Below are 16,224 nucleotides of genomic sequence, written 5' to 3' on the forward strand. Positions count from 1 at the left end.
GCTTTATGCAATTGATGTATGTATGGATTGTGATAAGAGTGGTATGAGCCCCTAATAAAACGATTTAAAAAAAAAGACTATGTCTTTAGAACCTCATGGGGCAGTTCGACTCTGTCCTCCTGTAGTGTTGCTATAAGTTGTAATCTACTCTAAGGTGACAAGTTTGATTTTCTTCTTCTTTCTTTCTTTCTTTCTTTCTTTCTTTCTTTCTTTCTTTCTTTCTTTCTTTCTTTCTTTCTCTTTTTAATTCTTTGAAAATGACACCTGGTGGCTCAGTGGTTAAATGCTTAGCTGTGAACTGAAGGGTTGGAAGTACAAGCCTACCCAATGGCTCTTTGTAAGAAAGATCTGACAGTCTGCTCCAATAAAGGTTACAACCTAGGAAACATTATGAGGAAGTTCTACTCTGTCACATAATGTCACTAAAATAGCAAACTCACTGCCATAGAATTAATGCTGACTCATAGCAACCCCCTGTGGGTTTCAGAGACTGTAACTGTTCATGGGAGTACAAAACCCAGTCTTTTACCAGCGGAGCTGCTTGTGGTTTAGAACTGCCGACCATGCAGCTTGCAGCCCAATGGATAACCACTATACCACCAGGTCTCCTTAGAAGTTGAAAATCAATTATACTCATCAACAACAATATCCTTTCAAAGAGTTAACTCAACCCTCAGAGTACTGAATGTGCCCCAGGCCTATACTATCGCATGGAAGAAAAGACTCACATTCAAAGCATGAATGTCACCCACTTGTTGAGTTTTCATATATCAACATTTCATAATTTCTAGTGAATTATTTTATAAATAGGAATATGATTAACTCTTAAAGCTATTTTTGTGAGGTGGTATAAAGATTTTGCAAGTTTAGAATGATTATTGAGGCAATTAGCATTTGATCACCACTCTATTTTTGTCAGTACATCTGTTCTTTGGCAAATGAAGTATTAGATGATCTTTACTAAGCAACTGTTATGGGTCCATCTGTGGTGTGACTGTGCAAAAGGCTTCATTGAATATGTCTTTTGCAGTGTGTTGGGATGACTTAGTTAATGTTTCTATTGACTTCAGATTGTCAGAAAGGATATTTGAAGTACAAAAAGGATAATTTTAAAAGTATGATAAGAGGTTGTCCAGTTTTTACCCCATTTTTACAAATGAGTAAGAGAACACAGTTTGTTTTTTCAATGTTAACTCTTGCTAATGTTGTTGCTATGTAGTATTGAGAAGATTACAATTCCTAGTAACCCTAAAGGGTAGAGTGGAACTGCCATATAGGGTTCCCCATCCTGTAATTTTTATGAGAGCAAATCAATGTCTTTTCTTCCATTGAGCAGCTAGTGGGTTTGAACTGCCTACCCTCTAGACCACAGCTAAGAACTTAACCATTGTACCACCAGGATTACTTGAAAAAAGACAAAACATCTAAAATTAGTCTTAGTGTCACTATGTCAATTTCAACACATAGCAACCCCATATGACAGAACAGACTTCCCAATAGGGTCTCCAAGACTGTAATCTTTATGGGAGCCAATTTCCAGGTATTTTATTCCATGGAGCTTGTGTTTTACCAGGTAGACTAGAGAAACAAATCCAGGGACACTCATATATGAGTAAGAGAGAGTTTTATATCAAGAAGTAATTATTCATCAATAAAACATCCCAACCCAGGCAAGTCGTTAAGCCCACTACTAGTCCATAAGTCCCTCTTCAGAATCACAAAGTCACAAGCAATGATGTAAAATGCAGGAAGATCACAGGCCAGTGAGTGGAACATCTTGTGGATTAAATAGTGGTAGACACATCTCCAGGACTCACGCAGGTCTCATTGAGGCTGGTCAACAGGAAGGTGAAGGCAGATAGAGAGTGTGTGGCCCACTTCCATGGAGAAAGAGAAAGTTCCCAGAATCATCCTCATGAAAAGGCCTCACCCACAAGAAGGCATCATCAGGCTGTGACCTGATTAACAGGCTAGGCTCCACCCCTACCCGCTATTTATCAAGTCAACATGAAGTTATGTAACTACCACAGAGCTACCAGTTTTTAGTAGCTCTTCAGTTAGCTTAACTACTGTGCCACCAGGCTCCTTCATCCCTGCTTAGACCCCTCATTTGTTTTTGTAATGGCTTCTGTTGAAGCTAGCACTAATACTAAATGCTTCCTTCATACTAAATTGCTGCAACTCAGCATCAATTTTGCTCTGAAGATATTTACTTATTTACTCAGACCCTTAACAAACATTTTTGTGTGTGTGTGTCCACCATGTATCCACCACTAGATCTGGATCTACCACTAGACCAACTTAGTTTTTTATTTCAGAGAAATTAATATTCTATTTGAGGAAACAATTTTAAAGCACACAGATAAAAATTTCAGGTCGTGTTCAGTGTAAACAAATAAAGGGGCTGCCAGGGAGCAGAATTGTGGGGAGATCCACGTTAGGACTGTATGCCAGGAGATGTCTCTAAGAATGGGCTACATCTCTGCTAAGACCTGATGGTGAGGGACCAGTTGACCATGAGTCATTTCCAATTCATAGTGATCCATGGTGTGTCAGATTAGAACTATGCTCCAAAGGACTTTCCATGGGTGATTTTTAATAACTAGGTTGTCATGTTTTTCTTCTAAGATGCTTCTGGGTCGATTCAAATCTCAACCTCTCATCCTTGGTGGTGCAGTGGTTAAGTGGTGAAGGGGCCAACATTTACCTTGAATGAGTTATCTATATGCATTGCTTGTTTATCACTTTCTAAGCCAGACTGTATGACATATTCCTCTTAGTATCTTTCTGCTCTCTTCTGTTACCAAAACGAACTCTCTACCATCAAGTTGTCTCTGACCCACAGCAACCATATAAAATGTTTCCCAGACTGTAAATGTTTACATATGTACAGACAGCCTCATCTTTCTCCTGAAGAGTGGCTGGTGTGATTGAACCACTGACTTCATGTTTAGCAGCCTAACACATAGTAGTACCGGGGCTCCTTTCTTTTGCCACAGTCATATCTAAAGCAAAGTTGTCTAAGGTCCTTTCTGGCCCAGCTTTTGTATCTCTCACCAGAGGTGCCCCCAGGTAATAGACATGGGTCCCTCGTTGTTGGCCGGAAATATACCATTGACGTTTGCTATTTGGCCAAAGTCATAGTAAGTTGTGGAATATTTTAATTTTTTAAGTTCATTTGCATCTCATTAAAAACTGTATGGGTTGACATATTTCAGAACACAAATATGCTTAATAATGCCTCATTTAATTGGAACCTCTTGTCTAGAAAAACCACTTGCAATGGAAATGCCTAACATAGTCAATCAGGGGATTCTTTTTTAGCCCTTATTAGCAGTGTTGGCAGTGGTCCATAATAAGCCTTCCTTTGCATAATTTGGCTCAAAGAGTGATTCCAACCTATCTAATGTTTTTAAAAGTTACTCCCTCTGAATGTTGAGAACATTTCAGCAAGAAAAAAATGGTACTGAAAGTGCTAAATAAGGGGTATATTCTAATTATATTTATACTAGTTCACCCTACATAAAGATGTGACTCTCAAGTGATCCAGCCATGACTTATATTGGACCAATCCCATAAATTGTCTCCCATGAGTCAGATGAAATAGACTAACCATTTTTTAAAATTCATTTTTATTTCAGAATTATCATTTCAGAAGATGGAAGGCTCAGAATCGTGAATGTCACTAAGTTAGATGCTGGGAGTTATACATGTATAGCCACGAATCATTTTGGAACCGCTAGCAGTACTGGAAACTTGGTGGTAAAAGGTAATGACTAACCCAGAGGACCCCTATATTTGTATATGCCCTCATTCCTAACCATGTCATCTATAGGAGTGTCGTCATTCACATTAATCTCTACAGATATCACTGCATTGCTAAATTAATTCATCATAGCAAACATATGATTGGTAATTCTTGGCCAACTATTGCTAATGAATATGATTGAAAGGCTATCTTACTCCAGTATCATTCAATACAATTTTGAGAATTGCAACCATTGTACCTATTGTAATATTGTATCTTCCCTCCTTTAAATTTCTTTCAAGTCTCTAGGGATTTGAAATTCATGTCTAACAACAATGTGTGAACAAATTAAAAACCCAGGACTCAAATATTATTTTTAGCAAACATTGCTTAAAAAGTGACATTGGTGATTTTTAAAAAGAACTGCCACAGTTATTCAAAGATATGGCTATCAATGATTCTACTAATAAAGGGTTTGATCACTTCTGTGTTTTGCTCTAGGCATGTAGACAGCCCTGTAAGTTTTAAGGAAATAAAATATTCCATATATCTTAGCCTGGGAATTTCATAGCTTATGACAAAGCATTCTTTATGCTTTTAGCATAGTGCATGATGTGAGCCTATTCCAGCACCATGTGGATTCCAATCTATCTAATGTTTCTAAAAGTTTTAGTGTTTAGTGTTTGGGAAGTGTTTAGTAAGAGTTGTTAAGGATGAGATCTTAATTTGCATATAATTTGCATTCCTGTCATTTTTTACCTTGCTGGGTCATAAGATTTTTGTGTGGAAGCGATCCTCAATGACTGATTAAGGAAGCTAAGACTCAGGCTGATGACTTTTATCTAGGTCACCAGCAGCCAAAAAAGGAACTTGAACTCAGAAATCCTGATTGTTCTACTTGTGGGGTCCTGGCAGAACAGTGGTTAAGCACTGCTAACAGAATGACCAGAGCGGAAGGCCCATCAGCCATCTTCTAGGAAAACAACAGGGGAATCTAGCACTATGAAGATTCTAGCCTTGAAGAACCTGTGGGCAGTTCTACACTGTCACATAAGGTCTCTTTGAGTCAGTACCATAATGGGGCAGGGGTTTTGTTCTACTTGGTTGTTTCCACTGCATACAGAATTTTTCTTTTCACTCATTTTTCCTATTTCTGAGTAATAGTACAGATGAGTTGTCACATGATTTCCTTTATATTCATTTGCAGAATCCTTTGTGAAATAAGGTTACCTAAAATAAGTAAAATTATCCAAAAAGAATAGTTGCCTCATTTTTTAAACATAAAGAGAAAAGCTAAAATTCACCCGATAGCATATTTTAGACACATTAGAACATTGAAGGATGGGTTCAAGGAACATGTAAGGAAAAGTATTACTAGTTTGGAAAGCCTTTTCGATGTGAACATATGCAGATACAAACTGGAAGTCTGAGGAGTAGAGGCAAATCTGTGTTTAGACGAACCCCAGCTATAACGCGTTCCATCCTGCCCTCAAGTTGCTCCACCTAATAGTGTGACCCTACGAGACAGAGCGACCCTTTTCCAAAGTGGTAAAGCTTTCCTGGAGTAGAAAGCCAAGTCCTTTTCCCAAGGAGCAGCTGGTGATTCTGGACTACTTACTTGGTGGTTAGCAGCTCAACGCGTAGCTACTATGCCATTATTCTCTTAGAACAGCACTAACACTGTAGAGTGTGTCTCACTGTATGCTCATTCTTTCACAGGGCCAGTGAAAGGGGGTAGGTAACTTTTGTAAAATAGTCTTCCAGCTAGAGATCTTTATTAATATACTGGGTAAGGAGAAACATAATTATTCATACTAAGACTAAGAGGCACTCAAGCTTTCAGAGCTGATCCGTGGCAGAGCTGGGGCCTGTGAATCTCCTTTAGAAATTGGTGGCTAGTGCTGTGGAGATATGTAGAATTCTAGTGAGCAATTTTGTTACTGTGAGGTGCCGTCCACTCAGCTCCGACTTATAGTGACCCTGTGAACAACAGAAGGAAACACCATCTGATCCTGCACCACCCTTCCAATCATTGTCATGTTGGAGTCCATCATTATAGCCGCGGTGTCAATCAGCTTGTCAAGGGTCTTGCTCAGTTCCACGGCCCTGCCACTTTGCCAAGTATGATGTCCTTCTCCAGGTGACATGTCCAATCTTAGTGATTAAGGAGGTAGGCTTTGGGTTAAAGAGATATGAGTTTGAATCTCCTTTCTCCCAGTTGCCAGCTCTGTGACCTTGAACAAAATCATGGGGAAAATAGGAGTGCTGACTTTATAGGGTTGTTTTAATGACTAAATGAGATCATCTATGCTAAATATTTAACATTATGGAAATATTAGGAGTTACTTTCGTCTTAAACATGATCATAGTTGTTGTTAGTTGCCATGGAGTCAATTCCAGTTCCCCATGTGTGACCCCATGTGTCCAGAGTAGAACTTCTCTATGGGGGTTCAAGGCTTTCAGAAGCAAATCATCTGATCTAATCACTGAGATGCCTCTAAGTGAGTTTCAACTACCAACCAACCTTTAAGACTAATATTTGAACACTTAACTGTTTGTGCCACTCAGGGATCCTGTAACATGGTAGTTATGTACATACAGTCAGGTGTCACTTAATGCCCACGGTATAATTTGTGAAATAGGACATCATGTGATTTGGATGTTGTGCAAAGTCCATAGTATGTACACATAGGACTCAGATTATGAACTAGTTACACTCTTAAAGTCGGGCATTAAGTCAAATTACATAAGTCATAACAATTAGAGAAGGTTCCTATTTAGCATCAGTTAGTCAAATGTTCATCTTAATAATAGTGTATAGTGTAGCTTTCTATGCACAAAATGTCATTAAAGAAACACTTTCCACATGGGGAGGAGTAAAAGAGTTAAAGGAAACATAAGGGAATGCTGTTTTGTAGCATGGGAGGGAGAGTGGCAGTAAGCCAACAAAGATATACAGGGCATAAAGAGGATATCTGTGCCTTTGTTGCAAATATATCCAAGCGTGTGGATATATGACTGTTCATACAGGAGGAAAAGTTATGAAAAATTCTTACATGTAATCAAACCCCTGGAGAGAATGAGTGAATTAAGCTGCGGTACTAAACCATAATCTTGGGGTCACCAAGATCAATGAGCATAATATGATTAACAAAGACAATGTTCTCTATCCCACTTTGGTAAATAGAGACCGGCTATTGTGGTCTTAAGAGCTTCTGAAAGGTGATACAAGGTGCAGCTATTAATCTCTCCATTTCCATAGCAAAGAAGAGTGAACACAATTGAGGACACATGAGAACAATTAATCCAATGGATTAATGGACCATGGGAATATAAATCCCCTCAACCCTGAGACCAACAGATCTAGATGGTTCCCAGCTACTACTTCCAAAACTCAAAATCATAAAATATACCAGGATTACTCATCACATAGAGAATGATGGAACACCTGCAAGTGTAGCCCTTAGACACACTTCAGGTCTGGAAATAAACAGCCTAATAGCTTGAGGATATTAAGAGTGCAGGGGTGGAGTCTAGCCTGTCACTCAGGTCACATACAGCCTTCCTGTGGGCATGGCTTTCTCATGCGGATTCTGGCAACTTCCTCTCTTTCTTCCTGGAAGCTGGCCATTCGCTCTCTCTGCTTCACCTTCCTATTGAGGTGCCACACTCAGAGAGCTGGAGGATCCACAAGGAGACCCACACCAGCGCTGAGATGCTTCCACCGTCACTAGGCTTTTCACCTACCTGCCTATGATCTTCCTGCATTCAGCATGATTGCATGTGTTGCATGAGTCTGCAGAGGAATTTATAGAGTATTATTGGACATATGGACTAATATCAGATTTATGGACTTGATCTGGACTGGGCTGGGATGTTTTCTCAATATACACTTGCTCTTTGATATAAAACTCTCTCTTACATAGAGTGTCTCTAGATTTGTTTCTCTAGCCAACCAGGCCTAACACAGGAAGCATTTACCCAAGAACAAAGTTAAAAAGGGTTAAGAAAGAAGGGGATAATTTATGAAGGGTTCTTAAGGGAGGAAAGGTGAAGGAGGGAGGGATAAAATGAGGAGATGATATCAAGGGCTCAAGTAGAAAGAAAATGCTTTGAAAATGATGATGGCAACATATGCACAAATGTCCTTGACCCAAAGGATGGATGTATGGATTGTGATAAGAGCTGTAAAATCCCCCAATTAAATGATTTCATTAAAAAAAAGAAATAGAAGTCTAAAAATAAGGAAAGAAGGGCAAATGGAAGCAAATGGGAAACATAGGGAGGAGATAGGATAAGTGATATTGCATTTTAGGGATTCCAATTCATGAGATGAAACAAAATGTGTATGAATTGTTAAATGGAAAACTTATATACTTAGTAAACTTTCACTCAATTCACAACAAAAAGTTAAAAAATTAATATATCAAACAGCAACACACACAAAATTAAAAAACAATAATTTCCAGATATACAAAACAAAATCTTTAACATAATAATTTTTTAATGTTCTTCCCAAAGCAGTACTCATTGGTTATTACAAATCATTGTATGTACCTCAAACCTTTAATAGAATAGGCTTAGTGGTAGGAACCATGGGAATACTATGATGGGACATTGCATGAAGGGGCACTATGAGGTGCATAACTGCATTCTAAACCACCGTGAAACAGACATTTCTAAAGTCTCTACCCTAAAGCCATTAGAATGGTTAGCAAAGAGAAGTACACTTTGCTGAAGTAGGAACTTCTACCTATCTTAAGAAACGAAATACTTTATTTCTTGCTTTCTTGTGAGATTTATAGCAGTGGTGTTAGGTCTACACAGTCACTTCCAATGTAAATGGAAGTCCCACATATAAATGGTTAAAAGTAGTATTCAATCCATAGCCGTGAAGTTGATTTCAACCGACACAGACCTTATGGGGCAGAGTAGAACTTCTGTCAGGTTTCCTTGACTGTAAATTTTTCTGGAATTAGACTAGCTAATCTCTCTCCCATGTAACAACTCTTGGGTATGATTGCCAATTCTGTGGTGAGCAGCCCATGTGCCACCAAGGCTCTCTCTGTAAGAGGATGACAGAAGATTCTAAACAACTAAAACTGAAGCCATGAACGGGTTCCCCGTATTTCTCAAAAATTCACTTTATACCTCTTCATTTTTACAAAAGACTTATATTTGTAACTGTTTAAAAAAACTGGCAGAGAATTTTATCTCTTAAGAAAAAAGGGGGAATAAAACTAGCATTTAGAATGTGTTTTGCAGTGAGAATAGTGCTGCCAAGCTCGGTCATGGGAACTACAATCTCAGCATCTGTTTCGTCTCGAAATGAGTCTTGTCTATGAGCACGGTGTTGTCATTGTTGTTAGGTGCCATTGCGTCAGTTACCTCTCATAAAGACCCTGTGGAACAGAGACCAAAACACTGCCCAGTCCATGAGTCACTGTATCTGTCAATATCATTGAGTGTCTCCCTCTTTTTCCCTCTCCTCCGCTTTACCAATCATGATGTCACTTTCCAGGGACTGGTCTCTCCTGACAACATGTCCAAGGATGAACGGTATGCGTTCATGTTACTTTAGGCTTTATGTGTTATTAGGTATGACACAGAAGGGTACTTTTAGGGTTTTGAGAATGCCACAATAAAACCTACCATATAAATCCATGGCAAGTGTTTCTTCACTTTGCACCGTTTTGCCTTATGAGAGTTTTCATAGGAATGCTCTTTTCAAGAGCCTATAAAAGTTCTTCTGTGTGAAGGGGTTTCAATTGTTTTTGTTTGTTTATTTTGGAAAAATGGATTTGAAAAGTCATGTAATCTTTCATGAATTTTACAAAGCCCTCTTATTCAATTGAAAGTGGAACCTTTTTGCACATAGGCACAAGTTGTGTCCCATGTTTGCATATCATCCTTCTCACAAGTCTTGGCTTTCGTGGTTTATAAGATAGTTGGCAGAAAGGAAATCTATTTCATTCCCATCAGAATTCACATCCCAGTTGCACCATTTGACCAAGGTCAAAACTACTCCCAACCAACCATGAAGTTGCCTGCTGCCCACCTCAGATTGGACCCTGATACAAAACTTACAGTTATAACATTGTTAAATAACCCAAGATACAATACACCGTGTAGGTGTGTGTGTGTGTGTGTGTGTGTGTACACTTTGCTGAAGTAGGAACTTCTACCTATCTTAAGAAACGAAATACTTTATTTCTTGCTTTCTTGTGAGATTTATAGCAGTGGTGTTAGGTCTACACAGTCACTTCCAATGTAAATTGACCATGTCTTCCTCTCTCAGAGGCCTGGGTAGATTCTAAATCGCACTGGGTAACAACTTCCTTTCTTTAATTAAAAAATATTAGTAATTGTTTTTCCCAATGTGTACTAGGGAAATGCTCTTTTGCAATGAATGGCAATATTTTCTAAAATCTCATTAAACGTATATTTAAGTAGAGGCTTGAATTAGCAAAAATAAAATAGGTATGCTTGCACTGTCCAGAAAGAATGTGCAAAAATTCATGAAGATGATATGTGATGGACTAATGTTTGGGAAATGTATGCGCAGTTTTTAGTAGATTTTTGTGGACTTGTGGGCAGCACTGAGAGGAAGGTGTGTCGGGACTAGTGCACCCTACTTTTGCTGCAGCAGATGGAACACTTTAAACCAAAAACATTTCTCAGAGCTGGTGTCTCTACTCCCTAGGATGCCCTGAGGTGCATGGTTTTAAGGAACAGAAATCACACATCACAGTGTGGAGGCTAGAATTTGGACTCAGGGTGTTTTCAGGGCTGTGCTCTCTGTCCACTGTACAAAAAGACCCTTCCTCATCTCTTCCAACTCTAGGGCACCAAGCACATAGAATTAGGGCCCACTCTGATCTGGTAAATTCAAACCAAACCCACTTCCATGAAGGTGATTCTGATGGAGAGTTTCCCTCTAGGCAGAGGAGGACTGTTTTGTAGGGTTTCGAGGCCATACGTATTTAATGGGAGCAGGCACCCGCATATTTCTCCCAAGGACGGACTGGTGGGTTTGAACCACTGACCTTTTGGTTAGCAGCCCAACATGCAACCCACTAAGTCACCAACCAGGTCTCCTAACCTGCTTAAGGTCTCTTGAACTAAACGATTGGTTCTCAACCTTCCTAATACTGGGACCCTTGAATACAGTTCCTCATGCTGTGGTGGACCTGCAACCATAAAATTATTTCACTTGCTACTTCATAACTCTAATTTTGCTACTGTTATGAATTGAGTGACCCCTGTGAAAGGGTCCTTTGACTCCCAAAGGGGTCACGACCCACAGGTTGAGAAATGCTGAACTAGACCAAAACTGAAACCGCTTCCACGCAGTCAATTCCAAGTCGCAACAACCTGATATCTCAGGGTAGAACAGCCACATACAGTGTCCAAAGCTGTAAATGTTTTATGGAAGCCGAGTGCCAAAGTTTTCTCCAGCAGAGCATCTGGTGGGGTTGACCAGCCAACATTCATGATAGCCTTCGAGTGCAGACCATCCATACCACCTAGATCCCTCATGTGGTTCAAAGCCACCCAGCAACTCTGTGGAAGGGAAGATCTGAAGGCATGTGCCGGACAAGATTACAGCAATAAAACCCATGGAGCAGGTCTACTTTCTAACACTTGGGGTCGCTATAAGTCAGAATCAACTGGAGGCAATTGACTACAACACCCTTCTACGCTTCTCCTGCGTGAGGTCATTACCTAATATTGGCAAAGAATATCTGTTTCCCCAAACAGGTTTCCATACACAGGCACAAAGGTGAGCACTTCAGTGTTTCTCTTGTGGAGACACAGTCTAGTCCAGTGGTTCTCATCCTTCCTAATGCTGCCAACCTTGAATAGTTCCTCATATCGTGGTGACCCCCCCAACCATAAAATTATTTTCGTTGTTACTTCATAACTGTAATTTCGCTGCTGTTATGAATCGGGCGACCCCTGGGAAAGGGTCATTCGACCCCCAAAGGGGTTGCGGCCCACAGGTTGAGAACCGCTGGTCTAGTCCATAACACATGAGGAAAAGGAAGAGCCAAGGCAGCAGGGTCAGCAGAGATTTGTGGCATGAGTCCATGAGATCAAGATGTGCTGTGCTCCAGCTGACTCATTCCTTACAAGGTTGATATCTACTGGAGCTCAGCTACTGGCGCTCACCACATACGGTGAGTGCCTTTCTCCCCAGGGGCCCACCAATTCTTGGATTCTTCTAGAAGTGGTGAGAAGAAAAAATATGAGCTTTGTCTGGTCAATACATTCACAGAATTAACCCTCTTGTTACTTTGGGTAAGGTCAGAAGCAATTTAAGAGAACATTTATCTGCCAGCACTAGGTTCAGGCCCCCACAGGCATTGGTGGACAGTGAGCTTGGGCGCAGAGCAGCATTCATGCCAAGAGGACTCTGAGAATGGCATTAACATAAAGTGAGACATGCAGTTTAGAAAGCTGCCCCATCGCTTGATGCACGAGAAAGGCAGAGAAAACCATGTTGAACTCCGCGTGAACTGTGCCCAGTCCTGAACTGTGCTTTGGAAATACTTGAGTCCTGCGCCTTTCATGCAAATGTAACAGTTTTGCCAGAAATATGATTGAGTGCTGCATTTTAATTCCATTTGGACATCTACAAAGAGACTAATTTATTAGAGACCATGTGCTCTCACCTTAAAATGTGCTAGTATTCGTTTTGATGTCATCATATGTCTGAGATTAAAACACCGTGAAGGTCAGACATCAGAACATACTTTTCCTAATGGTTTTACAAAACTTCTGTCATTACCAATGCTTTTAAAGTCCAGGTCTCTCCCTCTTCTTGCCCCACGTGTTTTGGAGAGAGTGTCAAATGCAGGGTCAGCAGTTAGGGCAGGATAGAGAGGGGGCAAATCCATTACACGAGATGCAAAAGGTTTCAAATAAGTCTCTGCCAAACTACAACGAAACGGAGGAAGATTCAGATTATGCATGAGCTGACTCATTTCCCCATCATCTAGATACCTAAATGATACTGATTTTAGTTTTCAATCCAGCTTTTTGGGATTTGGTATGTGATTTAATTTTAAACACAATACCCAACTCCTAACAGGAAGCCTGATCATCGATCTGTAAACAAAGATGAACTTCAGGGATTGCCTTGTCTACGATGTCTTGAAGAACGATACGGGGTGAGGAAGACTCCATTTATGTGCACTATTACACTCATTAATGCATTTGATTTTTAGGGGAGAGTTAACAGGTGTGCATTGTCACCTGGCATCGTGTCTATGCTGTGTTTCACTCGGATCACAGGGACTTTTAAGTACGGTAGGTAGCTGACAGGGAGAGGAGCAATTTAGAGTGTTTGTCTTGGATGGGGTTCAGCAAGATGATGATAGTAATGGCAACCCTAACTCCTACTGATGACCTCAGGGGCTCAAAAGAAAATGCAGGGCCTTAAGCTAAAGATGCTGTCACCATGGTGATCTGGCTGACCTGTATCCACCATGACTTTCAGTAATTACTGGTTTGCTGGTTCCAGACTATACTTTGAGGTATAGTGGTGTGTACCAAAGAACTTCACACTTCAGGTGAATGTTCACTTGAGCGCTGATTCCCTGGGCATCAGCCATAGCATAATAGGTCTATATCTCAAGGCCTCAGGCCTGTAAAATAATACACTTTTGAAATTAATACCCAGTTGATTTTCACACATACTGAAGTTTGAGAGGAGTCTTTGGATAATGCAATTGATTATCCTGCTCCACTGCTAAATAAATGATTGGCTGTTTCGAGTTGACTCTGAGGTGCCCCCAGAAAAAAGGGTCTGGTGATTTGCTTATGAAAATTCTGCCATTGAATCCTAATGACACTCCTGGGGTCACCATGAGCATACTTGATTCAATGGCAACTGGCTTTAAATTTTAAGAACATAGGATTTTCAGGGGTCTGCTAACGATAGCCCATGGGCCAAATCCACCCTTCCCAGTTTTTGACTTGCCCATGTACTAAGACTAGTTTTTATGCGTTTTACTGGTTAAAAAAAAATCAACTGGGTCAAAAAAATGTGATATGTGGAGATTTTATAAATTCGTATTTCAGTGTCAACAAATAAAGCCTTATTGGAATATAAATATGCCATTAGTTTGCATGTTGCTTACGACTGCTTTCATATTGCAGTGTCTCCAAACCCCAAAACTGTCATTCGGTCCATTCTAACTCATAGCAACCCTATAGCACAGGGTAAAACTGCTTCCTAGGTTTCTGAAGTTGTAAATCTCTCTCCCACAGAGTTGAGTAATTACAACAGAGATCATATGCCGTAAAGGTGCTTGAATAAAGGAGCAGTGGTGATGCAGTGGTAGAATTCTCTCCTTTCACATGGGAGACCCAGATTTGGTTCCTGGCCTTTACATCTCAGCAGAGCCTCTGCCCGTCTGTCAGTGGAAGCTGTGTACAGTTAAGAAGCTGAAGAGGTTTCAGTGGAGCTTCCAGATTAAGACAGGCTAGGGGAAAAGGCCTGGCAATCTGCTTCTGGAACTCAACCAGTGAAAACTGATAGACCAGTTGTGGGAGCTAATAGCTTATATATTTTCAGGATTGTCACAGGTGACTTCCAATGAAAAGCAAAATAGAATGATAATTAATGCCTGTGGTGTTTGGGTAAAACCCTATCTGGAAAGTCTGTTAGCTCAGAGCAAACCTTTAAAGTTTTCATAATACTGTAGATTTCTATTTTATTTTGCTTTTAGTAACTAAGGTTGAGATTAAACTACCCTGGCAATCTAACTGTGCTTCATTTGAACCAAATTTTATTTAGGTTAAGATGGCATATTGATACATCTAGTTTTTCATAGATTAGAAGCCATAGGTTTAGTTTTTTTGTTTTGTTTTGTTTTTAATTACACTCCTGAAAACTATATTGTAACTTTCTCTGACCTGGTCTTCAGTGCCCTGAAATGCTTACATGTCAGTTACGATAGATCTGTTTTGAAGCCATTTGAGATCCAGCCCCTTGTTGAGATCCAGCACATTGTTAACAGCCTGCTAGCTGTGTGTGGGGACCTGGAGGCTGATCTTTGGAACCTTGAGGTGCGCTTCAAGGCCACTCATCTTGTTTAGTTGTGTGATATTTTGAGGTACTGCTGTTCTTTTTCATTCTTCCAATATCCTTTTGTGGATCTCCACCAAAAAAGACTCCCTCAAATTTACCAGTCTGATGATGATTTGACTTTTGGCATAAATAAAAAGAGACGTTTTTAGGAGTGCCTTTGTGGTGGCGGCTATGCACTGGACTGTTTGTAGATTGTATGCGATGCACATTGGCAGGACACCAAGCTGAATAAGTCAGCCCCAAAGAAGAGGATTTGCAGGCCTAGACAGAGTCTAGCAATAATAATCAACCATTCATCCTTCCTGCTGACTTTAAACATTCAAAGAAAATATATTCTCCGGCCAGAATTCTGGGGTTGGAAAATCTGTGAGTGTCATTACCAAACATGAAAGGCAGTATTGCAGGTGGTAGACAGTCCCGTGAACAGAAGTTGACTTGGGGTTGGAAAGTAACATTTCCCTCAAGGTGGCCAAAACTCACATTGTATAGGACCTTGCCATGGCTTTGGGAAGGAGTGATGTAGTCTGAAAAGGTCAGCTAGACACAACCGGATGCAGTCCATCTAGAAAGAACTGACTTGAGGGCATGAAGAGACTCATTTGATGTTATGTAACTTTTATTAGATATATATACATTATCTATATTTGTTGGGCTATTTCTGTTTAGGGAAGTGAAAATGTGGTTGCAAACACACATATGTAGTCAACTGGATACATAAGTGTAGATGTGTTTTCATTACTGAAAACCAGTTGATTTAAAAGATAATCACTCTGTCTTGAGGCAATCTGTAGGCAAAACAATAACCAGGTATAAAAATGTGCCCCACTGTTCTCTGAGTTAAATGATTGCTTCTCTCATGGTTTAAACTCACCACCTTTGTCTTTTAATGTCCCTTTGAAAACAAGTGGGAGCCAATTAGACTGAACTAAGTCTTGAATGGTTTCAATTCCACAAAAGATGGACGATTATTGCCTCATGGGCAGCTTCATTCCAGAACGTTCACATTTTTTGCTGCTTAGGAGAATTGTTTCCTGTTCTAATTCAGCTAAACTTGGTGTACATCTAGGCACAGAGGAGAAATCTGAATATCCCAGAGTTGCTTTGCCTCAAACTTAAATTATACTAGTCAACTTATAGATATTCGTACTGTAACTTTCCACTTTTCAGATATGATCTCAACTGCATTCAGTGCTTGTATTGGGGTAAAATGTGGAATTTTAAGTTTCTTCAAGATTATATTAGAACCTGAGTTAGTTAATTGTGCCAGCCTGGCCGATAATCACATGTGGGTCTGGTTGAAAGGCGGAGGGATAAATGGGTGGTGAAGCCTCGCCTTCCTAGTACTCGGGTCTCTTGTTTTTTGATGGTTGCATCGGGT

The 16,224-nt window shown here is 40.1% G+C and overlaps 1 protein-coding gene across 1 annotated transcript in view; it reads left to right on the forward strand.

The window, feature by feature from the left end:
• Window positions 1-16,224, forward strand: part of CNTN4 (contactin 4) — a 1,263,733-nt gene that overhangs the window by 1,139,126 nt on the left and 108,383 nt on the right. The window contains exon 15 of the mRNA XM_045290662.1: window positions 3,642-3,769. Within this exon, the coding sequence (XP_045146597.1) occupies window positions 3,642-3,769 (128 nt within the window). The remainder of the gene's footprint in view (window positions 1-3,641; window positions 3,770-16,224) is intronic.

This window comes from Echinops telfairi, unplaced genomic scaffold (genome assembly GCF_000313985.2).
Source record: "Echinops telfairi isolate 266 unplaced genomic scaffold, ASM31398v2 ScPeMD7_49;HRSCAF=173, whole genome shotgun sequence".
Classification (NCBI taxonomy): Eukaryota; Metazoa; Chordata; class Mammalia; order Afrosoricida; family Tenrecidae; genus Echinops; species Echinops telfairi.